The sequence below is a fragment of the Cryphonectria parasitica genome (genome assembly GCF_011745365.1).
Source record: "Cryphonectria parasitica EP155 unplaced genomic scaffold M406scaffold_8, whole genome shotgun sequence".
Lineage (NCBI taxonomy): Eukaryota > Fungi > Ascomycota > Sordariomycetes > Diaporthales > Cryphonectriaceae > Cryphonectria > Cryphonectria parasitica.
Window position 1 is genome coordinate 1,799,159 of NW_024468916.1, and position 25,146 is coordinate 1,824,304.

Sequence of the window (25,146 nt, forward strand, 5' to 3'; positions counted from 1 at the left end):
GGCTGCATCGTCTTTTTTTTTTTTTCCCCAGTGGAAGGGGGAATGGCGAATGGGGAAAGGGTTTTGTTCTATTGAGGATTTCATTTTGGATTGGCGGGGGATGGAATTATGTGGCTGTTCGGTGATGCCTGGGTTGGGGTCTTGCTGGGGTTTGTATGTGGGTGTGTGTGGTTGGCCCTTTCGTGGAGGACCTGGGCTCCCTCTGTTTACTTGGACTGTACTACAGTGCTTACTCTGTATGTCATCCTGGATTCTCAACAAGAGGGGATATGACGGAAGCCTATCTGATTGCATTGGGGCTCATCGAATAATGGTATGACATATTGTTGTGTTGCTAGATAGGCTGATGATACGTTCCACAACACAAATGCGCGGCTTATTCATGAACCCTCGTGGTATGTCGCTGGTTTAGTTTACATAGATCCAAAAAAGAAGGAGAAGATATTTTAGGATTAAACCTGTTATCGATGCGAACACAAGATATCTCTTACACATGAAAAGCAACAAGGCCATCACAACTTCGACTCCCTCCTCTTCCTCTCATACACAGCGACCTCAATGCCCCCCTTGACGCCCCCATCCTTCATCACCCGCCTCAAGATCTTACCACTCGGCGACTTCGGAATCGCCTCCACAAAGACAATCCCACCCCGCAGCCACTTGTACCGAGCCGTCCTCTCCTCCACCAGCGTCTTGATCACGGCGGCCAGCTCCTCCAGCGCCCTTCGATCCCGCTGCTGGACCAGCTCGGCGCGCTGCGGAACCACAAAGGCCCGCGGCCACTCGGTCGCCTCATCGTTATCATGGATACCAATTACACCAGCGTCTGCCACCAGCTGGCTGCTGCATAGGACAGCCTCCAGCTCGGCTGGGGCGACCTGGTAAGCCCGGACTTTGATGAGCTCTTTGAGGCGGTCGGTAATGCGGATGTGGCCCTTCTCGTCAAGATACCCCACGTCGCCAGTCCGGAACCAGCCGTCTGGCGTCAGCGCCTCTGTCGTGATGGTCATATCCGGCGGCGTGGCTCCCTTGCTGCTGCTGTTGCTGCTAAGACCGCCGATGGGCAAGTAAGCAGTCAGTAGAGCCGGGGACCTGATCAGGATTTCACCAGGCACGTTGGGGTTTTCCGCTCTGGTCGTGGTTCCGGGCTTCAAGTCCTGCTCGGCGGCCGCGATCATCAGCTCGACCCCCCAGTGCGGAGAGCCGCTGTCGCCGGCGTCGGCGTGCATGTCTGCCTCGGTCAGGCCTCTCTGCAGGGACGTGTTGCAAGTCTCACTCAGCCCGTAGCCCATGCGCACCCGGAAGCCCAGGCGCCTGTGGACCTCCTCGACCACCTCGTGGCCCAGTGGCGCCCCGCCTGTCACCGCGGCGATGATGCTCTTGAACCCGCCATTCCTGGCGTACTTGTCCACAACAGCCGCCTTGGCCAGCATGACGGCGACGGGGGGTGCCATGTGCAGATATGTGACCTGGCGCGCGGGGATCGCGGCACAGACCTCCTCGAGGTTGAAGGACTGCATGACGTAGCACGTCGCGCCCACACAGGGCGCCAGGAGAAAGATGTTGCACAGCCCAAAGACGTGGTAGAAGGGCACGTAGCCGAGCCAGCGCTGCTGCAGGCCCGGCCTGTGGATGTCGGCGTCGTACCAGAGCGAGACGGTGGCAAAGACCAGCGCGTAATGGGAGTGCAAGACGCCCTTGGAGCGGCCAGATGTGCCAGACGACCATAATATCAAGGCGGTCCGGTTGTGGCTGTCCGAGGCTGACATGCGGTACGGCTCGACAGCGAAGGCGGGCGCGGCGAGCAGGCAGGTCCAGTCCCTCTCTTGGGCGACTGGGCCCGGGCTGGTGCTTGCGCTCGCTGAAAAGGGGTAGCGCTCGGCGGCAACATCCACAGTGAAGACGGGAATCTGAGAAAAGTACTCGCTATCCTGCTGGGACTGGAGCGCCTCCCGCATGGCACCGAGACAGGCCTTGGCCGTGACGATGGCTCGCGGCCTTGCATTCTGTAGGACCCAGCCGATCTCGCTGGCTGTCAGTGCCGGCGAGACCAGCGAGGCCGCGAGCCCAGAGGCGAAAACGCCAAAGACGACAGGGACGAATGGCAGGCAGTTGGGCAGCTGGACTAGCACTACAGGTGCCAGCTCAGGGCGCCCACAGGTAGGCGTTGGCGGCAGTGTCTGCACATCGTTGGGATTCAGGCCCAGCAGGCGGAGGTTCGCAGCAACGGTGAGCGCGTCCCTCCTGGCCCTGCCAAAGTTGACGGGTCGATCTAGGAGACAGAGTTAGACTTGTTTTTGTTCTTTTTTCCTTGCTTCTTTTTTGCACAGTATATTGTTCAAAAGGCAGTAGAGGGAGAGGCTTCTTAACTGGTCTTATTGTCAACAAAGATGGGATGTGCATCATCTACTCTTGGTAACACTTGAGAAGGAGGCACATGACCGTTTTTCTGGGAAAAGGGATTTCCAAACATAAAGTCGAAGATGCTGGTTTGGGGACATTGACTAGGGCGATGGCCAGTGTAAGCCAGGCCGACGTCCTTTTCTCTAGACATGATGCGTTTCCCAGATTGATGAAATTGTGTCAGCTCGAAATGCATACAACACAATAGCAGGCGTGCAGTCAGTCACCATGGGTGAGGTTCAGGTTCAAGTCAAGTCAAGCCATGTCAATGTGACAACTCGTCGAAGAAAGAGAAAGAAAAAAAAGAAGGGAAAAAAAAAAAGGGAAGGGAGCGAAGGGCAATTTGAAGCAATTCGATGGTGAGCACTGAAGTAAGCCTTAAGAGCAGGCAAACCAGCAAGCACAATGACGACGGCGACAAATGACGCTCAACTATGATTGTCGGGGCTTATGCGACCGTGTTTGGCCAATTCTTGGCCGATTACCTTGGCCCGACGGCACGACTCGGCTTGTTACCCATGGTGGGTGTGTTGTATAGGTGCGTGCAGTGCATGGAAAGGGGGCGGTAGGTTTAACCTTCAGCCGTAGTTTGTCCCAGAGCTTTGGATGAATGCGGCGCTTTTAAGGTGCACGGTCGGTTTCCACCTTATTACCCTGCAGCGAAAAGCTACCAGGGGGGGGGGGGGCGCACTATGGTAGTGCCTATTACCGCTATGACATACACGCTGTACCATCCATAGTGCTATCCCCTGTAATTGGTATTCCAGCGGTACCCTAGCAGCACCCCCAGCAGCGGTCCATGTGTGTAATCTTCACTGCATAATCGGATCGACGGCCTCATCAACCGATCTGCTCCCCAAGATCCCAAGACCCCAGTACCCAGTAAACTCTGATCAGATTAGACAATCCTCCTAGGGCTGGTTCTGGCTTGCCCTTGCTGTGCATATTATCTGGATCTTGAGTGGATAGACTGTATGTGGATGGTACCGGAAGGAGCGATAAACAGGGTCAACAGTGCTTACGACGGTAATTTCTCAGGACCAGCCAGCATCGTCATTATCACCAATATCAACAACAACTATACCATTCTGTTGCTTGGGGCGGTAATACCGACTCCAAAGCCGTATTGGTTGTAATTACTGCAGCCGAGTTCAGCCGTGCTCAACGTGAGCATGTTTTCTTCTTCTTTTTGTCTCTCTTTGCTATCTTGCTCGTTGTTTGAAGAAAGATCAAGAGACTGCGTGTACTCGTGCATGTAGTTCTATTTCTTTAGTCTCAAGATGAGCACTTGAGCCTGTCCATGACCTGTATGTATCTATCGTTCGTATATCCCTCTATCATCTGCATCATCACCTTCACCATCTTCTTGACCATCAGTGTCACCACCATCACTCAGGCAGCGTCAATATATCATCGACATTGACCACCTGGCCCGTCGAGATGGAGCGGTTGGCTGCAATGCCAGTCAGGATGGAGGCAGCACCGTCGATGTGGCTTGCCGCCCTGCGATACTCATCCGACACAGGCTCGCCAAACAGGTCCTGCAGGAGGATAGCGTCGCCGCCCCCGTGTGCGCCCTGGCTCTCCTCGATCTCGATCTCCCTCGGTTTCTCAAACAGGGGCCGAAGCAGGATGCTCCTCGTCTCCATCGACCCCTCGAGCGACTGGTCACCGCCCGAGTTGACATAGCTGTTCTCCACGACCTCTGCCTCGAGACGACCGCCGGTGCCATTGAAGCTGACCCGGAACCCTTCCCAGGGCGCATACGCCGTCAGCGAGTACGTCATGACGGCCCCGTTCTTGTACCGCACCAACAGGTTCATGGTGTCCTCGATGCTGATGCCGTCGCTGAAGACGCTCTGGTCGCGATAGTACGAGTCCTCGTGCTCCGCGTCCAGATACATGGCCTTCAGGTTCGCATTGCCCTCCATATGCAGTGCGAACGGGTCTGTCTCGGCCGCCTTGCTGCCGTGGGCGCGCGTGTAGAAGTCCGTCACCCCGCGCTGCTCGGCGTTCTCTCTGCCGTAAAACTTGAGATCGCCCTGGGCATACACCGTCTGTGGCCTCGTCTGCAGCCAGAAATTCACCAGGTCAAAGTGGTGCGTGCTTTTGTGCACCAGCAGGCCGCCACTGTTGCGCTTGTCGCGGTGCCAACGCCGGAAGTAGTCAGCCCCGTGCGACGTGTTGAGCATCCACTCGAAGTGCACGCTCGTCACCTTGCCGATGGCCCCCGATTGAATGACTTCGAAGATTTTGGTGTTGTGCGGCGCATAGCGGTAGTTAAAGGTCACCCGCACGTTCTGTCCTGTGCGGTCTACTGCTCGCAGGATCTCCTTGCAGCGCGGTGCGTCAATGGTCACTGGCACGTGCACACACACACACACACACACACATTGTCAGTCAGTCCACAGGAGAGGGAGAGAGAAAATCGAAGGGAGAAAAGAAGGAAAAGAATGAAACAATTCTTGGGTCTCGCAAGTTCGTAGAGACACTAACTTGGCTTCTCGGTAATCACATTGCAGCCGAGCTCCATGGCGCGGACAATATAGAGATTATGCGTCCTGTCCGGCCCGGTGGTGATGATCACCTCGTCCGGCTTGTGGTCTGCAATCATTTTGGCGAAGTCGGCCGCCAGGTACGTCGGCACACTACCGTGGCCCAGGGACTCGAGTTTGCTATTGGCATGGTTCATTCGCGTCTGGTTGGTGTCACAGAGCGCAACGATCTCAGAGGTGCTGCTATAGTCCTTGGCGATGGCCGTGTAGTAGAACCCGGACCGGCCGCCGGTGCCCACGAGGGCGTAGCGCTTCTTTGCTTGCGCACTCATGTTTGGAAATACAGTGTAAGTCCTTCTTGTATTTCTTTCTTGAGGCCGATGATTCTTCTCAGGGTTGAATGAAAACTTTCATAGCTCTTCTCCTCATCTATCTACTGCTCGGCATCTCTCATGGAAATAAATATGTCTCTGCCCGAAGAGACGCCCGTTTTAGCCGGAACCCACACACACGATATCGGCGGGCGTTTACCCGAGCGGACCCTCGAGATTCTCAAGGAGAATAGAATAAATACCCGGGCACCACACCAAACAACTCCACACGAGTCAGCAAAAGCAGAGCGTCTGGGGTAAAGAGTGTGGGGGAAATCCGGGGAAGAGGCACGGCTAAGGAATACGACTAGCAACAACAAAGGGCCCACCACCATCACATGAGCTGAGGAGAGGTGAGCGTGGCAAGGAGAGGTTGCATGATATTTATCCCCCTGAACGTGTTAGTATGAACTACTACTCATGTGACCGTTGACCAACGGATTAGCCATCCTGTTTGGGCCTCTTGATAACCCGGTCGTCTCATTTTGCGGGTGGATAAGACCACGAGGAGTTGGATAAGACGAACGTATGCCTGGCCAATCACTTCTGCCCGCGCCCAGTCCCACAGCATAGGGGTCCTTCCCCATCCCCCAACCCATGGTGCCATGAATCTTGTTGGTGATTCGTTTCTCTCTCTTGTAAAACAAAAAAATAAAAAATAAACAAGGTCTGGGGTCAGTAACGCGGGGGTAAGACGTATGCCTCGGCCGAGGGCTTGGCCGAACCTCGAGTGGTCGTAAGGTGCATGCATGTACATAAGTAAACTCAGAGAGAAGCCTTGACGAAGCCTGACTCTCTCCTTCTTGATTGTATAGCCTTGTAGCCCTTGTTTTTGTCGTTGTCGTTGTCGTCGTGTTCTTCTCTCCTTGAGAACGACGAGGTCTTGTCAAGAGACTTGTAGTACGACTCTGCATACTTATTAAGGTGCCAATTCGGAACCAAGTCGAATTTATTCACAATGGCAAACACAAGCGACGAGATTGCCCCGGTTCCTGCCCTTAACCAGGAGCAGGCTCGCCGTGAGAAGGCCGCCGAGTTCCTCGCCAGTCATGAAGATACTTCCTTCACCTACGAAGAGGAGAAGGCAGTCCTCCGCCGCGTTGATATGCGACTCCTACCACTGCTTCTCGGGGCCTACTTCTTCCAACAGCTCGACAAGTCCACTCTGAGGCACGTTGTTCCGCCTGCACTTTTTCCTTGTGAGGAATTGAATAAATGGAAGAAAGAGAAACGAAAGAGAACCATAGCTGACCATGAAATTCAATTTACCTCACAATAGTTACACCTCCGTCTTCGATATCGTCTCCGGCGCCCACCTCGTAGGCGACCAATACTCATGGCTCGGCTCCGTCCTTTACCTCGCCCAGCTGGTCATGCAGCCCGCCACGGCCTTCCTGCTCGTCAAGTTCCCCAACGGCAAGGTCATCTCGTCCGCCATCCTGCTGTGGGGTGCCTCCCTCGCCATCATGTCCGCCTGCACCAACTTCCACTCCCTCCTGGGCATGCGCTTCGTCCTCGGCTGCTTCGAGGCCATGATCGCGCCGTGCTGTGTCGCCTTCACCCAGACCTGGTGGCGCCGCTCCGAGCAGACCATGCGGACCAGCTACTGGAGTTCTATGAACGGCGTCACTCTTATGATCGGGAGTCTGTTCACTTATGGTCTGGGTCACATTGACAGCCCTACCTTGTTCAAATATCAAATTGTGCGTAATTGCTCTCTCCTGTTGTGACTCTCCTTCTCGACTCCACTCGCCCCTTGTGGCGGTGATTCTCTGGACTTACTGGCATTCATCATGACTACTTAGCTAACACTAGACTAGATCTTCCTCTTCTGTGGTCTTCTCACTGTTGCCTACTCGGGCATCGTCTTCTGGCTGATCCCGGACTCGCCCATGGAAGCCAAGTTCCTGTCGGACCGCGAGAAGGTCATCGCCACCGAGAGGTTGAGGGCCAACCAGATGGGCATCGCCTCCAGGAAATGGCGTTGGGACCACGTCTGGGAGACAGCGACAGACCTCAAGACATATCTGTGGTTTGTGGCCGTCACATCTATCTCGTAAGTGGACGGATTAATCCAAAGCAAAGTCCTGGTGTCTCTCTTTTGTTCCCCTTCTGCAATGGAGCATCAAAACCTAATCATCGGAAACCATCTCAGTATCGCCAGCGGTGGCATCACAACCTTCGGCTCTCTCATCGTCAAGTCTTTCGGCTACGACAGCTTCACCACGATTCTGTTCAACATCCCATTCGGGGCAATCCGTATGTCGTACCGCTTACCCAGGACGAAGTTATTGTGTAACCCCAGCTAACAACTGTATCATAGAAATCATCTCGATTCTCGGAACTGCCTGGCTTGCTCAGAGGTTCCAGTGCAAGGGCCTCGTCATTGCCGCGAACAGCATCCCGCCTACCATCGGGGCCATCTTGATGCTCACTGTTCCAAGAGATCAGAAGGGTGTGCTGTTGTTCGGATACTATCTTGTGAGTCGCCATCGCCAAATAACCATACAAGGAAAACAAAAAGAGAGATCTTGTGTCATGTGTATGCCAGTCGGCGAACTAACACCAAAAAAATCCCCATCAGGTTTCCTGTCTTGCTTCCATCACCCCGTTGATCTACAACTGGCAGTCGTCAAACACTGCAGGTGACACCAAGAAGAAGTGTACCTCTGCGGTGGTGTTCATCGGGATGTGCACTGGCAACGTGATCGGTCCACTGTAAGTGCATCATCCATCTCCGTTTTCAAATTTGCTTCACGGGCAGGTTTCCTCTGACAATCTGATAGGCTTTACTCCACGGACGAAGCTCCTCTGTACCGCAAGGGTCTCATCGCTGACCTCTGCATGTTTGTCGTTGTTGGCATCGTTTCCGGGTAAGTTGGGAAGAAGGGGGAAAAAAAGAATCCCCATATTTGTCCTCATTATTCCCCAATATTATGTATATGTACAGCAAAATGCTGACCTCTTTCTTCTCGCAGGCTTATCCCACTGTATCTCATGTATCTGAATAAGCGTCATGCAAAGAGGCGCGAGGAGCTCGGAAAGAGCGCTGCCATCGTGGACGAGTCCATGGTCAAGAAGGAGAAGATCGAGGAGAGCAAGGCGGTCGAGCTGGAGGATGCGCAGGCACCGCAGTTGCGGTCCCTGGAGGAGGATAATGCCTTGCATGATGTGACGGATCTCAATAACGAGGACTTCATCTATGTATATTGAAGTGGTTTGGTACGGTGTATACACACACATATAGATGTGTGTGTTTTTTGCATACATGCGTGGATCGATAAGTAGCCTGACGTAGCAGCGGAATTGAGAAGTAGCAATTCAAGTACCAGATTAAAGCGAGGGAGTAACTGGCTTTTCGCCTGTGCTGATCTGCAGGTTCCGGCATTGAAAACTGGTTTGAACATGTCGCGGGCATCTGGGAATTAGGGAAGTCTCTGGCCAATTCTGGCTTGACCGTTGTCCCAACTGGGGTCAAAAGGACTGATTTCATGCAGTTACCCCTCTCAGTTGGATTAGGTGTTGATCAAGAAGATAATGTGATTCAGCATTTGTCAATTCTTCTGGACAAGTAGATCATGGACACTGTGATACAAGAAAGTTCCACAACGTCAGCAATAACCTGGGGAGAAGATTATCAAAATGAAAGCCTGCTGGTGTTACTTTCTTTACCTATGAACCTGTTTATAAGCCTGACAGAGACATATAGCTTGCTCAAAAATCCCAAAACACTCGAAGTACTTACCGGCAACTATCGCCACAACCAACAGCAACATTCTCAGGTGACAGATGTCTGTTTCATCAGTTCATCAGTAACATTCTCCTTCCTACCCCCTCTAGGCAGAAATATCGAGACTAGCCATGGCCCGGTAGACAATGAGACAGTAATCACCAGGCCAGGAAACCAAAATGTCTATAGAACTGTGGTCATCCTGACGAACAGAAATAAAGCATGCCTACTTAGGTACTTAATGATGCACGGATCCTGAAATTGCCCTCAAAGATCTGTAGATGAGTGAGCATGGAAGGAGCACAAGATGGCGGCGTGAATACAGGAATGGCCAAACCAGTAAGAGAAGAACAGAAGAATTAAATATGAAAGTAATCACATTTTGCGTGTCTTCTGAGTGCCATACTGCTTCTCATCTCATTCTCTGGGCCTTGGGAAGGGGTGTGGACGGAGACGAACCTGTTTGTTTGACATGGTTGGAACAAGAGTCCTTATTTGATCCGACAAGCTGGCTGAGCATTGATGACTTGAGGGGGGAAATATTAGGCAAAAACATACCAAAAATCAGTGGCTCCTGAGGCTCACTGATTGACTAACCAGATGAATATGCAAAATTGAACTTGACATTTCCACCCTTTTCATCTACACGAAAAAAAAGCACTCTACCTCACCAAGCTAAAAGACATACCCTTATAGGCACCCACCCTCGCTGTCTCCGTCTGCAACATCTTCAACGACCCTCTGTCTTCAATTGTTCTTGGTCTTCTCGAGACCCCGTTTGGCAGCCCATTCCCTGTCCAAGATCGAAAACAAGATGCGGTTGTACCACTTGCAGTCAAAGTAATAGGCCTCCCTCGTGGCGCCCTCCCGCACAAACCCCAGCCGCGTGTACAGCTTGGCGGCGCGCTCGTTGAAGCTAAAGCACGACAGGCGCACGGCGTGCATGCCGGCCACGCGGAACGACCAGTCCAGCGCCCAGTTGATGGCCTCGGTCCCGTACCCCTCGCCCTGGTGCGCGGCGGCGATCATGATGCCCAGCGTGCAGGAGCGGTGGTGCAGCGTCAGGGCGTGGCACGAGAGCGAGAGCCAGCCGATGGCGGTGAGGCCGGTGGTTTGGTGTGGGTCGGATGGCGAAGAGCGGTGGGATTCGCGGTCCGAGTCCTCCTCTTCTTCGTCTTCGTCGTCCTGGTCGGGCCGCAGGCAGATGATGACGGCCAGCAGGGACTTGACGAGCCCGGCCACGTCGTTCTCGACCTCTTCGATGGTGACGGGGGCGAGGAGCCGGTCGGTGCTCTGCGCGTAGGTCTCGGGCTCGTCCATCACCATGTCGCGGAGGAAGGCTGTGTGCTCGGGGCTGTTCTCGAGCGCCCGGAAGACGAGCCTTTTCGTCCGAAAGAGGCGCTCGAACACATTCGTCCGTTCCGGGTGGTCTCGTGCCATTGTGGTGCCGCGGTGGGTTTTTTTTCCCCTTCTTCTCCTCTTTTTCTTCTTCGTTTTTCTGCTGCGAGGCCAAGATGATTGCTCCGAGTCTCTTACTGCGCCAGGTCTGCTGCTGCCCTCCACTTGTCGCGCGGATAGTCCCAAGGATGACGGCGGGCTCTCATGACTTTCAAGAATTCTTCAAGCAGTGGGCGCAAATCAGGACTCAAATGCTCACCGAGCATCTTTCCCACCCCCCCAAAAACACTACCATTTCATTATCTGCAACGATTCTGCAGATTTGTGACGTGGGCCAAAACACTTCCTCGGTCCGGCTCTCGCGGCGCTGGCTGGTTTGGGCAGGTGGGACAAAAGTTTCCATATCACTCCGCCCCCTTCTCGAACTTGCTTCTTTCTTCTTTCTGTCGAAATGAAAAGTGCCGCATGCAAGTCCGTATCAATTGCAACTCTGACATCTCGGATAGCTTTCCGTCCGCTGCAACCGTAGCAAAGCGTCACGGCCCCAGCATGAAGCGCCCAGACTTCGAGACGCGGAACCGAGGTTTTGCTGCTGGTGGCTACGAGCCACGCAGGAGATCGACCCTGAACCTATCCAACATGATGGTCTGGCTCGGGGTCTTCGTGCGATCCGCCTGCGTGGGACGCGCAAGCCGGCGCAGTGTTGCTGCTACGTTGGGTAAAGTCCTGTGTGAGAGATTGTGGGAACTGGTCAAGATAAGCATTTTTAGATTGTTTTCCCTCCTTTCTTCGGCCGGCGGCTTGAGAGGGATGAGATGCTTGATTTGAGAAAATGTCCGCACGTACATCCCTGGAATATGACATGTGCTGCCGCCCTTCTTAGATGCGCAAAGCCAGACGCCGATGTATGCATGGATGACGATGTCGACATGAGCTATGGTACAACCTTCAACCAGCCTCGCGCAAGACTTGTCGAGACTCTGTTGACGTCCTGTCCTGTACGAGCGCAGTGGCTCAGGAGCGAGGGGCTTTTTCTCGTTCACATCCCTACCACAGCCAGCCCTTCTTCTTGGGTTGTGCATCCTTTGGTTGTATAGGGTCTGCGGATGCGTCTCCGGTGCCCAATCGGTCCAACGGCCCCCCTTCCCGCTGGTTCTCCTTCTCCTTCTCGAAAGCCGCCCGCGCGGACTCCAACATGGCCCTCTTCTCCTCAAGCGACCGTTGCTGGTGCGCACTGGTAGCATCAGCCTCTGCCGAGGCCTGCCCCTCTTCCTTCTTAGACCCGGACAAGAAACCCCATAGTTTTGACGAGGTGGTCTGCGGCTGCGCATCCGGTACTGTGGGTGTCGTCACTGTGCCATTCTCCTCGCCTGTTGTCTTTGCAAGCGGCTTTGGCGCGCTCAGGATACTGGGCATCTGGAAACCGTCCGATCTCGAGTTCGCTTCGTCCACCAGGGCAATCTGCTCGTCCGTCGCCTCGCCGCGCATGTACGCCAGACGAGCAGCCTCGAGACTGTCGGCGGCCATGTTCTTCTGGACCTCCAGGAAGTCGATCTTGCGCTGGCGGTTGTGACGGAGCATGTCGTAGGCTGTGTAGGCGGTCATGGCACCGGCGATGGCTGTCCAACCACATCATGGTCAGTTTCCTTTCCGATTTCTTTTCTCTTTCTTTCTCTTATCCGCAGTGAGCAAGCTAAGGCAGGAGGAACAAGCATACCAGTCAGACCAACGAGACTTATCACCGTGATTCTATGCGCAGAGTCGAAGAAAGGTCTCGCCGTGGCGAGGATCCGGTCGAACCGCGACACCTTTGCGTTTTTCGCGGCCTCGTGTGCGGCTCTTAACCGAGCGACGCGCTGCTCTGGGGTCTCGGTGCCTACCGATGGTGCTGCTGCCGATATAGGTTTTCTTGGGCCTCCTGGTCCTGCTGCAGGGTTGAATCTTGGACTAATTGTCCCTGCTGCCGACCCCATTTTGGAGGATGCATGTGGTGTGGTTGCCGTAAATCGGGTCGCAGACGAGGCACTGCGCTCGCCGTCTTTGCCTGCCATCTTGGGGGATGGTTTTCTCCTGTAGGCTTATCTCGATGATGGCTATAGATGGCGGGAGTTGAAAGAGGCTCCAAGTTGCTCTGAAAAAGGAAGGGAAGCGAGAGCGTCACGTCGTTTGGTCACAGGAAGCAATGGGCAAATAGGCTCGAAAAAACTGAATGCATCATCAGAAGATTTTACCAGGCCTGGGGAGCTCCCCAAATCTGTCCCCCCCCCCCCTGCAATTGGCCCGCTAGAACACCCAGGGTGGGCTCATCCTTGCCTTTTCTGCCGAGTTTTATTGCTTGAGACAGAAGGCGGCCAGCAGTGGCAGCAGCTGGTCCGTGCATGTTTCTGCAGGGCCAAGTATAAGAGAAGCCCACACCTCATTGTTACTGAAAATCTTCATACGGGGTTCTCGGGCTCCCCTCTCCTCCTCCGCTGCTGGTATATGCATGTTATCTTCTAAGCTACCCCGCAGATATCATGACAACCCAGGGAGGGCTAGGTATCGATTTTCTTCTAGTATGGCTTGACCCTCATCTTGATCAAGAAGCAGGGGATGTAGGTTGGGAAGCCTGCATTGCACACTGTGGAAAGTGACTGGCCTGGTATTGTCCTTGAGCATCAACTTTAGAGGCCAACTGGAGTATATAAACGCCCTTCCCCCCTATGGAGCAGTCATGTGATTGTCTCTGTCCTATTTTCCTTCTCCTTTCATTTCATTTCCCCGCTCCCTTCATTGTGTTCATCGCTTGATGCGGTGTCATAAGGAAGAATGGAATTGTACATGTTTGAACGGCACATGTGCTCTTTGCGCCCAATATTCGCCAATTGTCCGTCACTAGTCACGAAACACGAGCCGCCGACCAAGTTCTCGACCATCACACTCCAATTGATGAGGCTGCCAAGCCGCCCGGTCCCCCGCGTCGACATGCAGCTCGGCAGCGCGGCTCATACGGGTTTGGAAGCTGCATAGAAGCTGACGCATGCTGCACAGAAGAGCACCTCATACTCGGGTGGGTGTGGAAGCTGCTCAGAATCCCTAATGCTATAGTAGTAGCCGCATGAGTCCTCCCTATAGTGTAGGTTGTGTGGCCTGGAAGACTCAAAATTGGTCCGGCTGCCGCCTGCCTATCGCGGCATCGTGCCTCTTGTCATGAGGGCTTTTCGGCCAACATCGCAAACGTGAAGAAAGAAAGAGAGAGAGAGAGAGAGAGGGAGAGAGAGAGGGAGAGAAAAGAGAAAGACAGTACAGACTGGAGGAGATCGAACGTCTCCAATGAGAACTGAGCTAATCTGATCCGTAACTACACGGACCGCCAGAGACAGATTCTACGCCATGTCCTGAGATGGGTTGTCACCGTGTGCCTCGTGGTTTCAACAAGCCTATATGATGAGAAGCTCCTGCCTTTTCATATTTCAAGATGATGCCGTCTCCTGATGTCCTAAAAGAGAGAGAGAGAGAGAGAGAGAGAGAGAGAGAGAGAGATAAGGAAAGACCAGTGTCCAAGCCTTTCAAGTAAGTAGTGGATGATGGCCTGCCAAAACCGTCAAAGGTTGTCATGAGTGGGCTCTACCGCAGTTGGGGGCCCCGGGAGCGGTAGAGGCCCCTCACTCTCTGGTTGTGCCCAGAGACGCTCGAGGAATAAAAGAGTGCCTGATACATGCAACACGTTCTAATTGGCAAACCATGGTCATAGACGGGATGTCTGACCTACTATATACTATATGCCTCCAAGTAGGAAGGTAGTGAGTGGGTAGGACGTCTGCAGTAGTACCAAAGTACCAACACGCCCGGGTTAGTCAGGCGGCCTAGTTCCGCCAAGAGGGTTTTAACTGCCAAGGCTGCCTGACCTGCAGTGACGAGCAAGTACTCCAACCCTAATCAAGGTCACTATTGCCATAGCACCTCTCACTGTACTCCACTCACTATAACCCAACCAACCAACCCACAGCACACCAGCACACCAAACCCACCCACCACCATCACTGTGCATCAAACGTTGAATTCAGCCAGCCTTCGTTGGTTCCCAAAGGTCATCAGCCCCCTTGCATGTCAGTTCAGTAGCTTTGTGGTGTGTGTATGTGTGTGTGTGTGCACAGCACTTACTGGCAGGCCCATCTGTTGTCGAAGGAGCTGCTTGTGGATTTCGACCAGAGAGAGGCCAGAGTCCTTGAATTGCAGCTGCTGAGGGAGGACCAGGACGCGGAGGTGGATTCTGTATGTACGGCTTGTACTCATCCCAATTGTTCTAGGTTCTTCATTCCGCACTTTCTTTGAAAAGAATGCTGATACCGATGCCAACCGAAACGCGCCAGTGCCTGTGCCATCATCATCCTTCTCACCGAGGAGAAGCAGCCCACACAACCCAGTCACCCCCATCACCTCATCGGCTGGGAGCTACTGTGGGTGCACACCCGAGGGAGGGAGCACGAGAGAGAGGGGCAGCAAAAGTATGAGTCGTAACTCTCTCTCTTCGACGGAGGACATTCGTTCGTTCATTCATTACTCCTCGTATTTTATCATCCATCCATCCATCAACAAGCCAGTAGGGCCCATAAGCACGCACCGCCTCATCCGTCCACACAAGGCCTATCCGGCCTCTTCGGGAAAAGTGAAGAGTCTAGAAAAAGCCCACTCTTTTCATTAAAAAAAACAACCTTACTCTTGCAGCCAGATTACCTCGCAGGCGACCCAGACGGCCCCAGACGTCCACACCACAAAATACCCCTGGACTTTAGAGACCAAAATCTTTTATTTTTATTTTTATTTTTATATTTATTTTTTTGCCTTCTATTTTCGTCATTAAGGTTGCATGATTCCACCCGGAAGCTGGAGGACGTCGCTGCAAGCTTGGGAAGGGGGCCTTCCTAAACAACACCTCCGGGGGGCCTACTTGTGGTAGGAGACGAAAAGGTCAGGCTGTGGATGAACAGAGAGTGTGTGTTTAGTGTGTGTGGATGCATCCTGCACAGAGATTGCGACCAACATGACCCCCGACGATATTGAAGACCTTTTCAGGCGCACAGATGGCATCGTCCTGGCCGGCACTGCCGACGGCGAGGAGGAGCCGACCCTCACCGAAGAGGAAAGGCAGTACCGCATCGCCCACCTGAGGGCCGTCCTACTTGAGGCGCATAATGCTTGGGTCAGCGGGTCCGAGGATCTCGACCGCATCGCAGAAAAGCTGGGCGATGGGAGTCGACACCGTGAGTCCGTCTCGTGAAGAACTGAGGGGGAAAGGGAGGAGCCTGTGCGCGTAACCTCTGTGGCCTCCCCCTCTCTTTCTCCTTGTCCTTGGCCTTGTCTGCCAATCCATTTGGATTTAATTGTGCACTCGGCTAATATTGTGTTACACGCATAGCCCTCTGGCGGTCACCAATAGGTGCATCGGGCATCTTGAATTTCTTTCTAGGCATCCTCCCTACCCCTGGCCTAAGACCTCTTCTCAGGTCGCATGCTCTTCGTCTAATCGGAAACTCGTGCGCGGACACAGGTAAGATAACTATCTACAACACAGCATTCCTTTTGCACGAGCTGTTGTCACAGGAAGTCTCATGTGCTGATACAGGCGACTGGGGCAGATGAGAATAGAGCCCGCGTGGTGGACAGCGGCCGGATCCATGCCATCATAGAACTGCTTTACGATGATTCTCTTCTCCCTTTCGTGATACCCGTCTTATATAATGTCTTGGTCGACTATGGTAAGGCTGCTCAACCTCACCTAGCTTGTTTTATGGGAAAATCGGAGGAGGAGAAGCTGATCTCTTCTCTTGCAGAGCCAGTCCAATTACAGGCATGCGAGGCTGGGCTCAGCCAGAGGCTCATGGAGATCCTTGGCGGCCCCCGGCTGGAAGCATGTCGTCTCTACGTCAACCTCATTTGCAAGATTCTGGCCCTCTTGATAACACAAGGTCTGTATATTCTCGCTTCGGCCACAACAGCTCTGTCCCTCCTCCCTCTCTCGTCTGTCGTCGCTGACCCGTGACCCAGAACCCGAAATCCGTAACGGGCCCCCTGCAACACCCCTCATCCTCCTGTCTGTCGCCACGAACCGCCAGCACCCGGTCGACCTAGAAGACTTCAGCGGCCTTGCCTCGGTGGCCCTAGCCTACCTCACTCACGAATCCTTCCAAACATACATCCTCGCTGGTCTCCCGCTGCTCCTTACCGCCTTCTCCATGTCTTACACGCACTTCGACCCCGGCCAGGCCCCAGATCCAGACGACGCCGCCCAGCTCCGTCAGGTCCGTAACGCTTTTGTTCCCGTGTTAGCCGACATCTCGGCCCTGCCAGACTTCATACCTGGTTCAGCCCAGGGCGGCGCGGGCATACTGTCGCACCCCGTCTTTCAGACACTTCAGAGTTGGCTCCACGGCCCACCGGCGCACGCAAACCTACAGACCGCGTCTTGCCTGGCGCTGGGGAATCTAGCGAGGAGTGACGCCACGTGCGTGACCTTGGTCCGCGATGCGCAGATACACCAGCCGCTTCTCGGCCTGCTCGCTCGTTGCATAGGCGGAGAGGCGCCACCCAACGCGCAGCTCACGCACGCGGTGCTCTCGTTCCTCAAGAACCTCGCCATCCCCGCGGTTAACAAGCCACAGCTGGGCCGGCTCCTAGAGCCCAATATGCTGCCCAAGCTCTGGTCAACGTCGGGCGATAGCCAGCCGCAGACCCAGTTCGCAGCCGTGTCTCTCGCCCGGCTGCTGCTCGTCGGCTGCCCGCCCAACGTCCGGCGCCTTTGTGCCCCGCTCAGCCCCGACCCAGACTCTCCGGCCCACGACAGGAGCAACCTTCACGTGCTCACCGCGCTATTCGAGCGCAGCGACGCCGAGCCGACCAAGATGGAGGTCGCGAGGGCGGTCGCCACCGTCTGCCGCATCCTTCACTCGACGCCCGTGTCCCCTGTGCTGCCCGACGACGTGCCCAGTACGGCGGCCACCCACAGTACCAAGCGCGTGAAGCGCGAGAGCGCCTCTGTTGACGGAGGAAACACCATTGTCGTCAGGGGAACAGACCCACACACGACGTCTTCGTCGTCGTCTTTCTCCCCGACCTCCTCCTTGGCCCCGGCGCCGCTCTCCCCCTCGGCCTCCTCGAACCCGCACTCACCCGCCTCCCACTCATCCTCATCTGGGGCGTCCACGGGTGCTGCATCCACGGCCTCCAGCCAGACCCGCCGCGCGCGCTTCTACAACGCCCACGACCTCGCCCTACCGCTGTCCTTTCTCATCAAGCAGACGCGTTTTCCCGCACTGCGGTCCGAGGCGTGGTTCGTGCTCGCCCTCATGTGTCGCGCCCCCGACGGCGCCCGTGTCGTCCAGACTGCCCTGCAGAGCTTCGAGGCCTGCCGCGCCCTCGTCGAGAGCGTCACGGGGCGCGACATGGCCGACGGGCACGACCTGCTGCTCGCAGCCAGCTCCTCGCCACCAGCCGAGGGGCAGGAGGACGGTCCCGGCAACGCGCGCGTCAGCATCGGCGACGGTGCCGGCTCAGGCCCGGGCTCTTCGGGCATGGGCATGGGCATGGGCGTCGGCAGCAGCAGCAGCAGCGCCATGGGCATCGAAGGTCTCGGTCTCGGCTCCCTGGAGCCACAGCAGGTCGACGCGGCCACACAGGCCAACATGGCGCGCATCGACCGCGAGAATGGCCTCTGCATGGTCGCCGAGCTGCTCAAGAACCACTCACATGACCTGCTTCCCCTGCGCAAGAACATCTACGAGCAACTGCTCCTGACAGGCGGGGAGCTGGTCCTGCACGCGCGGGAGGACGGCGGCGGAGACATAAGTATGGGCGGTGTGGAACGGACTTCTTCTGCTGCTGCTGCTGCTGCTGCTTCAGGAGCAGGAGCAATGTTATCGCCCAGCCAGCTGATGCAGCAGCAGTTGCCGGCCGGTGCAGGTTTCGCAAACATGGGCATGGGATACGACGGGGGAATGGGCGGCGGAGGCGGTGGTGTCTATAGACAGGATTGGAACACCCAATAAAACAGGTCGCCAGTTGCATAGATTTACAGGTGTTTAGTTGCATGTGAAAGGCAAGGGCAAAAGAGTAAAGAAAAAAAAAGACAAGTAGTGACTGGTTCCCACAATCTATCCCTGGGAAGTTGTCCATACTTCTTGCGCGTTGACTGTCTATATCCTCCCATGTGACTTTCAGGTGATTGTCAGTATTCATATATCACGGACAAGTTGGAATCAAGTTGGAATCTTTGGTTGGTTCTTGACGTGACGCCTTGTATCCTGGGGAGTTTTTCAGTTCTCAAAAAGTCAAGTACGAAACACACTCGAGCAGAATGTATGCATGTACCGCCAAAGTTGCTCACGATTTGGCACTCTTTTTAGCATTACTGCACCTTCCCATAATGCACACTCATCTCACTGACCTTTCCTTACGCCCGGGTTGGGGGGAGACAGCGGGGAAAGATAGGTTTGATCATGACTTTGTGTGTATTTTTTTGTCCCTCATCCCTAGCAACCTTTAACGCAGAGAAGCCAGACCAACCAGAACGACCCAGAGATGAAGTACCAGTTGCGTAAAAAAGTGCTGCGCAGCCCTATCAGCCTGAACCGGAAACCTCTTTTCCCACAAGCAAAACAAACTCCCCTCACAATCATCTCGTGCGAGCAGCTTATTTTTGCTTGGCCTTCTCCTCCTCGGCCCGCTCCCTAGCCCTCTTCTCGCGCGCACCCTCGTTGCGCTTGTTGGAGCGCTCGTCACGCAGCTTGCGGTAAGCACCGCCCTCGATAGGCTTGGGCAGCTCGGAGGTCTTGATCGTCTTGATGGTCTTGTCGGCGTGGACGATGGGGAAAGCGGCGCCGGTGGAGGCAACAGCGCTCTCGACGGCCTTGAGATCCTCCTTGGAGGAGTCACCCTTCTTGGGCTTGTTGCTCTTCTTGGGGAACAGGATCAGGCGGGCGGTGTAGGCCTTGAGGCGCTCCACGTTGGCGGCAAGGGACTCCTCGGACAGGTTCTGGCGGCGGGCGTCGACGGAGATGCCGATGGTGGGGGCGTACAGGCGAGGGATACCGGCGGCCTAAATAGTTTCGTTAGACACTGTCTTTTTACTCTTGTCTTTCATGCGAGCGACCACGAAAATTTCCTGTATTGCTGTTGTCGTAAGGCGGGGGGCCTGGAGGGTAAAAAAGTATCCTCGCAGATTGACGCGCGCTCGCTTCTTGGAATCGTGGGGAATCAATGTACCTTCAGCTCAGCCAGGGTGAAACCACGGCCGGCACGAACACGGCGGTTGTACTTGACGGTAGGGCATCGCACAACAGGTCGGAGCTTGTCGATGGGACGAGGGGCAACGGCAGCAGCCTTAGCCTTGCGGGCGCTGCGTCTCGAAGCCTTCTTGCCGGGCTATATTGCAAAGAAACCAAGGTCAGGTTCAACTCTATTATCAAATCCACACGGGGGCCAAGTCCGAATGCTGCTGAAGACGTCCTCCTCTTTCTTTTGTGCGCATCCAGATCATCGTCACCGATGTGGGGTTTCATCAATCGTTTGCGCACCTGGTCGAAGTGGCATCGAACCCGACGCTGCCAATCCTTGCGGAAGTCTGGTATCCAATACAGTCAGTGTCTCTGTCGCTAGATGCTTTGCCCGTCCAGTCGTCTATCGTCGGTGGGAAACTGCAATCGATGTCGCGAGGGGAGAGGGAAGGCGGTTTAGAACTAACGGTTCTTGACGATGGTCTGGTTGTGCTTGATCGCCTATAGATGGAAAAAGTAGGGTCAGCAATGTCATCTCGACGACTATAAGAGTCTGCTTTCTTTGAGAGTGCAGTAATTTCTTACCATTTTGTCTGTGGTGCGATCAACGACTGGTCGGGAGTGATGGCAAGTTGTTGTATCGTCAAAAGCGAACCTACCAGATGGTTGTTGCAGGTTGGTGTTGAGAATTTTGAAAGTGGTGCTGGTGTGCGCTAGACTTTGGAGCCCCTGTTGATTGGTTATAGACCCGCTTTTCCTGGCTCAAAATCAGCAGCCGCGGGTCTCTGCGCTTCTGAAATTTCGCCAGCCCACATTTCTGATGGAACCAGCTGGCCGCCAGCTGCCCTCCACCCCAACATCATTCTATCACTCTGCCGGGCGCAGACCAAAGGCCGGCGCCAGCCTTCAGGCCACGCCAATTGATTCACCGAGGAATACTTCGTTCCCGACACACATCTAAGCACAGCATGTCTATTACGATCCTAAACAGAACTCCACACTTCGACGATTGGCCTGGCGACGCAGGTGCACCGTCGTAGCAGATTTCTTCATACTATCGCCCAGTTCGACCACGACCAGCGTCTGGTGGCAGGGTACTCGTCCACCACATACATGGTTAATGAGTGATGTGATAGCCGTAAAATCAAATGCAATTGAATGTATGCTAATTAGGTGAAGTGGTATGTCCGGTGCCGGTCAAGGAAATATGCTCGGAACCGGGATCATGGCCACGTCATTTCTTACTCCAGTTTGCCCTCCCAACTCCTCAGCCCTTGGGTATCTGATATCCGCCCCCCAACTGGCTCAAAAATGATTGTCCTGGTGAGACGTCTCTCGACACTTGTAAATCTTCCCTTCATGCAACCAATGCATGCACCAATCAAGCATGCGCCTTCCACCAGAATTTCCCCGAGATGCGTGATTAGAAAGTTTGACTCCAAACTCCGTCAAAAAGATGATGCACGCCCACAAAAGCCGATACATGCCGCCGAACTTAGACAGAAACGCCGTAAATGGTGTGGTGCTACAGCACTGGTCATTGATGCTCGTCCATTGTGGTCAGATCGTCCACCCAGCCCAACCTGTCCCGATTCTCGTCACAGACGCGGGCAAACTCGAGCAACAACCGCCACACGTACAGAACAGTGTCCTCGCGCCTGAGCACCATTTCGCCCCATCTCTTGCCGGTCTCCGCGATCAACCTGGCCGCAGCATCGCCCTTGTCATCGCGCATAAAGTAGTCGAGGATCCCATAGAGATCCTGGAGGGTATTGTCCATCGGAGCGAAGTGCAGCCACGGCTGCAGCCGATCGTCGTGCCACTCGGCATAAATCGTGGCCTTGATTGGCAGCGAGGTACTGAGCAGGAGCCCGCGGTACCGTGCGCTGAAGGAGTTGCCATCCACATCAGGAATGAACTTGTGTTGGAATTGTTTATCCATCGGCTTGGGAGCGACCTCGTGGAAGAACTCTGAGAGGTACGAGCAGTTGCCTTCGCGGGGAAAACAAAGGAGCTCCGTGAAGCCGGCATCGGTGGTCTCCGAGAGCCATCCACCAACCTCGCCTTCGAAGCGGCGGAGAAAATCATACCGGTCAGCCGGGGGCATCTGGAAGGTCATGGCTGGCACAGCGTTTTCTTCCAGGTTCTGGACGGTTGTGCCGTTCAGCATTTCGATCAGACGCAGCCGCTGAAAATGCCTCCAGTTGGTGTCCTTGTGCCTACCTCCGGACGCCACACCACGCCACGTCACTGAGGTGGTCTTCTGGTCCCACGACGGCCCGTGCCAGTTCCCCCCGCTGTAAAACGAATCTGCCGTCAAGTACATGGCACCAGGAATCAGTATCTCATTGTTCCTGGACAGCTTGGAGCCTCCGAAGAGGGGAATCAGCTCCTGCGTCGTCCTCATGCTGATGGGCTCGACGAAGGTGGAGTGCAGGCCCCTGAGGTGTGGTTGGTAGCACGGATCCATCGCGGCCGTGTGGTTCTTGACGTAGCCTCCCTCGCTGAAGTCAGGATCCCAGTTCTCGGGGAACACAGGTGGCAGGGAGAAGTCCTCAAGGGCCGACGCGTTGCGACCTGGTGAATCAGGTGGGCAAGTGGCCGCCGTGTAGTCCCAGATTTGTTCGGTGTCTGTGAGCCATACTGGCTCATACGGGCGCTGAGCGTCAGCGGTGGAGTCGCCATGTAAGGACCTGAGGCCGTGCCAATCACTGACGACATCATCCACAGGCGTGATCTTGCGCCACATCCTCGCGTTCTCTACCATCTGGCCAATGTCCTCCCATGGCACCAGGATCCGCGACTCGTCCATGTAATTGATGGGCATATCCACGTCAGGCAAAAACTCGGCGAATTCAGCGACCAAGTCCGTCCACAGCTGCAGCCAAGGCACCTTGCCCGTGACGTCGCCCACTGGTATGGCCTTGTTGCTCCTGACGCGCACAACATGCTCCCAGTCGGCAGCCCTCTTGGCCGTCTGCCACGAGTCCAGGGCCCAAAACGGTAGCAGATCCTTGTATATCCTGTCGAAGAAGGACTCGACGATGACAGCGTCGTGCTTAGAGGCATACTCGAACCATTTGTCGAAACCAGGCGGAGGATGCCGTCCCCGTCTCACGCGATACCGTGCTGCCGCGCTGCGCAGGTCGGTAGACCTCATCTTGAGTAAGGCATCCTGCTTGCGGAGCGCATCGGCAATCAGGTCGTTGATAGGGTGGGGGCCGTACTCGCTGGTAGCGTTTGCAAAGATTTCGAGAAGCTGGGCCTCGGAGGTAGGTTTGCGAAAGGCAGAAGAGAGGGCTGGCGGAATTAGGGCCTTTGCGCTCTTGGAAGATTGAGATAAGAGGAAGGCCGTGAAGAGGAGTGTCAGGACACCGGCGACGGCGCAGAAACGTGTGAGGGCGGGGACTGATGTGAGTCGACGTCGAGGGCGGGGGAAATTGGGCCAGACGGGAGTCGTGAGGGTCAAAGGCGACTGGAGCGTTGAATACATCTTAGACATGCCGACCACCGCACGGCAAGTTGCTCCAGTTTAGGATGGACGGAAGGTAAGCCACTCCAACCAAAGGGCGGGTCAACCACGTCCTGGTCCAAAGACAGCAGGCGTCCAAGCTGGCAAGGCTGAGAACCCCGTCGTAATTGAGATGGGACACGGACGACCGTAAGGGGTTGTCACTTGTGACTCGCAATGTTGTGAGATGGCCGACCTAACGGTAATCGTGACGGTCGCAGTGTCCGATGCACGCTCTTGCACGGTGGGTGATGAAGGGAATTGGGGGGGGGGGGGGCGTGAATTTTCAGAGATCTTATCTCACGGAGCCACTGTGATGATGATTGTCACTCGATGGTCATCGGTATCGATAGGGTCGACATCGTCCCAACAAAGACAGACTTGTCAAGAACGAGGGAAATTACAAGAGGGCATTTTTGTTAACTTTTCTTGATCTTCTTTAGGCGACAGTAAACAAGTCAGCAGAGGATGAGGAGGTAGTAAGAAGGGGCCAAAAAGACCTTTTGAAGCTCCCACCCGTTCACTGTTACTCAAGAAATATCAGACCAGCCTAACGAGAACCATCCATCCCGTCAAAGGGAAGATGGGAACCAAGACAGGACGGGGCCCAGGCTATGACGCCCAAGCCCGCGCCCTTGCTCCTGCTGCTCTTGGCGGCTCATTAAGGAACTTGGCAGCCACCCTCAGCGATCATTAAGCCATCCCCCGCCCCTCCTTCCCGTCCCACAGCAGGCGCCAGGAAATGAGGTGCTAGAACTTGTTAATGGATGGTTAACCTTCCCAGTCATCGGTGGCGTTCGTGGGGGCGGCGTTGAGCGATACGGGAAAGGCTCCTACCATTTCCCTAGTCCAGCCCCGGTAGCCCTTTCTGGACTTGGAGGTGACGCCCGCCGAGGGGAAAGCCATGATTTTAGCTGCATGGATAGCGCCTCAAGGAAGCGCCGTGGAGAAAGATTGACTGGAAGGAAAATCAAGAATCCAACAGGTTAGATGGGGAAGGTGGGGGGGGGGGGGGTGTCATGACAGAGGCTAAAAGTAGGTGGTGGGACATTTGATCCTTGGTTGATTTCTGATCTCAACTCTGGTCTTATCAAAATTTACGATGACAGTACAGACGAAGAGTTGAGTTCAAGAGGTCCAAGACTGTTGGTTGACAGGCCAAATAAGCATACATAATAACAGTATTATGTACTATACCATATGTCTTGTTGGGAGACCCCTGTCTGTACCACTCTACTGGGTCCACATAAGCCCAGCCCAGAGCAACCCAGCCCTATAACAGAGTACCGAGTTCAATAGGACTTATTTGGGAAATGAACTGTATTGAACTGCGCTTAGGGAAGGAAAAAAGGGAGGAAAAGAAAGGAAGGGAAGAAAAAAGCTGGCTAACTGGAGCTATAGCTAGGTTGGCTGGCGATAGTGGGGCCAGTGACCCACCTGGCCTCGCACAACTTATGGCTGCTAATGAGATAAGCTTGCTGTTGTATCTGCTGGGTAAGCGGGCGATACAGAATAGAAAGGGCAGCAACAAGAAAAGTGGCAAGCCAACAGGTTTCAACGTTCAAGTAGGAGGAAAACCCAGAGAAGAACGCATTCTCAAGGGGGAGCCAAGACGAGAAATATGCTAAAGGAACTAAGGGATCAAACCTGACCTTGGCATAGTGGCATGCAACATCAACGAGACAAAAAGAAGGCCATTCATCTGGGACTTTTCATACCTTGGCAGCCAAGTACTGGGTTGGCTGATATCAAATTATATAGTTCTGACCACCTCGCTCTTTCCATGACCTTGGAAATATCTGCCACATTCAGTACAGTCATGCTTATACTATTACCCAGGCTTTACCACCTCAAGCTGCACTCAGCCGGGCCGGCGATATTGAATTCTGACAATCAATCAACCACCTTTTGCCGAGGACCGGCTGCAATACAGAAATGCCGAGCGGCAAATGTGGAGATGCAACCTTGATTTCTGGGTCGATGAATG

General features: G+C 54.6%; 8 protein-coding genes across 8 annotated transcripts; 2 read left to right on the top strand and 6 right to left on the bottom strand.

The window, feature by feature from the left end:
- Positions 1-512: 512 nt before the first annotated feature.
- Positions 513-2,554, bottom strand: M406DRAFT_265600 (acetyl-CoA synthetase-like protein; the record flags this gene model as incomplete). The annotated part of the gene is made up of 2 exons (XM_040917747.1): positions 513-2,272; positions 2,371-2,554. The coding sequence occupies 2 exons, from the start codon at positions 2,552-2,554 to the stop codon at positions 513-515; spliced, it is 1,944 nt and encodes a 647-aa protein (XP_040772623.1).
- Positions 2,555-3,791: 1,237 nt separating this feature from the next.
- Positions 3,792-5,230, bottom strand: M406DRAFT_333707 (NAD(P)-binding protein; the record flags this gene model as incomplete). The annotated part of the gene is made up of 2 exons (XM_040920864.1): positions 3,792-4,762; positions 4,900-5,230. The coding sequence occupies 2 exons, from the start codon at positions 5,228-5,230 to the stop codon at positions 3,792-3,794; spliced, it is 1,302 nt and encodes a 433-aa protein (XP_040772624.1).
- A 997-nt stretch (positions 5,231-6,227) lies between these two features.
- On the top strand, positions 6,228-8,482 carry M406DRAFT_265274 (allantoate permease; the record flags this gene model as incomplete). Its single annotated transcript, XM_040917720.1, has 8 exons — positions 6,228-6,443; positions 6,517-6,972; positions 7,090-7,325; positions 7,434-7,528; positions 7,593-7,750; positions 7,854-7,987; positions 8,056-8,142; positions 8,248-8,482. 8 exons carry the CDS (start codon positions 6,228-6,230, stop codon positions 8,480-8,482), a joined length of 1,617 nt encoding a protein of 538 aa, XP_040772625.1.
- Positions 8,483-9,605: 1,123 nt separating this feature from the next.
- On the bottom strand, positions 9,606-10,805 carry M406DRAFT_324193 (acyl-CoA N-acyltransferase). Its single transcript, XM_040919834.1, has one exon. It carries the CDS (start codon positions 10,437-10,439, stop codon positions 9,747-9,749), a length of 693 nt encoding a protein of 230 aa, XP_040772626.1. The 5' UTR covers positions 10,440-10,805; the 3' UTR covers positions 9,606-9,746.
- A 975-nt stretch (positions 10,806-11,780) lies between these two features.
- M406DRAFT_358059 (uncharacterized protein) lies at positions 11,781-12,566 on the bottom strand (the record flags this gene model as incomplete). The annotated part of the gene is made up of 2 exons (XM_040923779.1): positions 12,115-12,566; positions 11,781-12,016 (listed from the first exon to the last, which is right to left on the bottom strand). Coding segments are annotated over exons 1-2 (570 nt in total), but the record flags the coding sequence as incomplete, so codon positions are not given.
- Positions 12,567-15,420: 2,854 nt separating this feature from the next.
- M406DRAFT_217123 (ARM repeat-containing protein) lies at positions 15,421-18,187 on the top strand (the record flags this gene model as incomplete). The annotated part of the gene is made up of 7 exons (XM_040915496.1): positions 15,421-15,640; positions 15,796-15,927; positions 16,016-16,135; positions 16,211-16,345; positions 16,425-17,413; positions 17,609-17,885; positions 18,003-18,187. Coding segments are annotated over 7 exons (2,058 nt in total), but the record flags the coding sequence as incomplete, so codon positions are not given.
- A 929-nt stretch (positions 18,188-19,116) lies between these two features.
- M406DRAFT_324199 (ribosomal protein L13e) lies at positions 19,117-20,269 on the bottom strand (the record flags this gene model as incomplete). Its single annotated transcript, XM_040919835.1, has 5 exons — positions 20,234-20,269; positions 20,116-20,149; positions 19,949-19,995; positions 19,638-19,796; positions 19,117-19,470 (listed from the first exon to the last, which is right to left on the bottom strand). Coding segments are annotated over exons 1-5 (563 nt in total), but the record flags the coding sequence as incomplete, so codon positions are not given.
- A 510-nt stretch (positions 20,270-20,779) lies between these two features.
- M406DRAFT_84834 (family 90 glycosyltransferase) lies at positions 20,780-23,507 on the bottom strand. Its single transcript, XM_040926052.1, has one exon. The coding sequence runs from the start codon at positions 23,148-23,150 to the stop codon at positions 21,186-21,188; it is 1,965 nt and encodes a 654-aa protein (XP_040772630.1). The 5' UTR covers positions 23,151-23,507; the 3' UTR covers positions 20,780-21,185.
- Between the last annotated feature and the right edge of the window lie 1,639 nt (positions 23,508-25,146).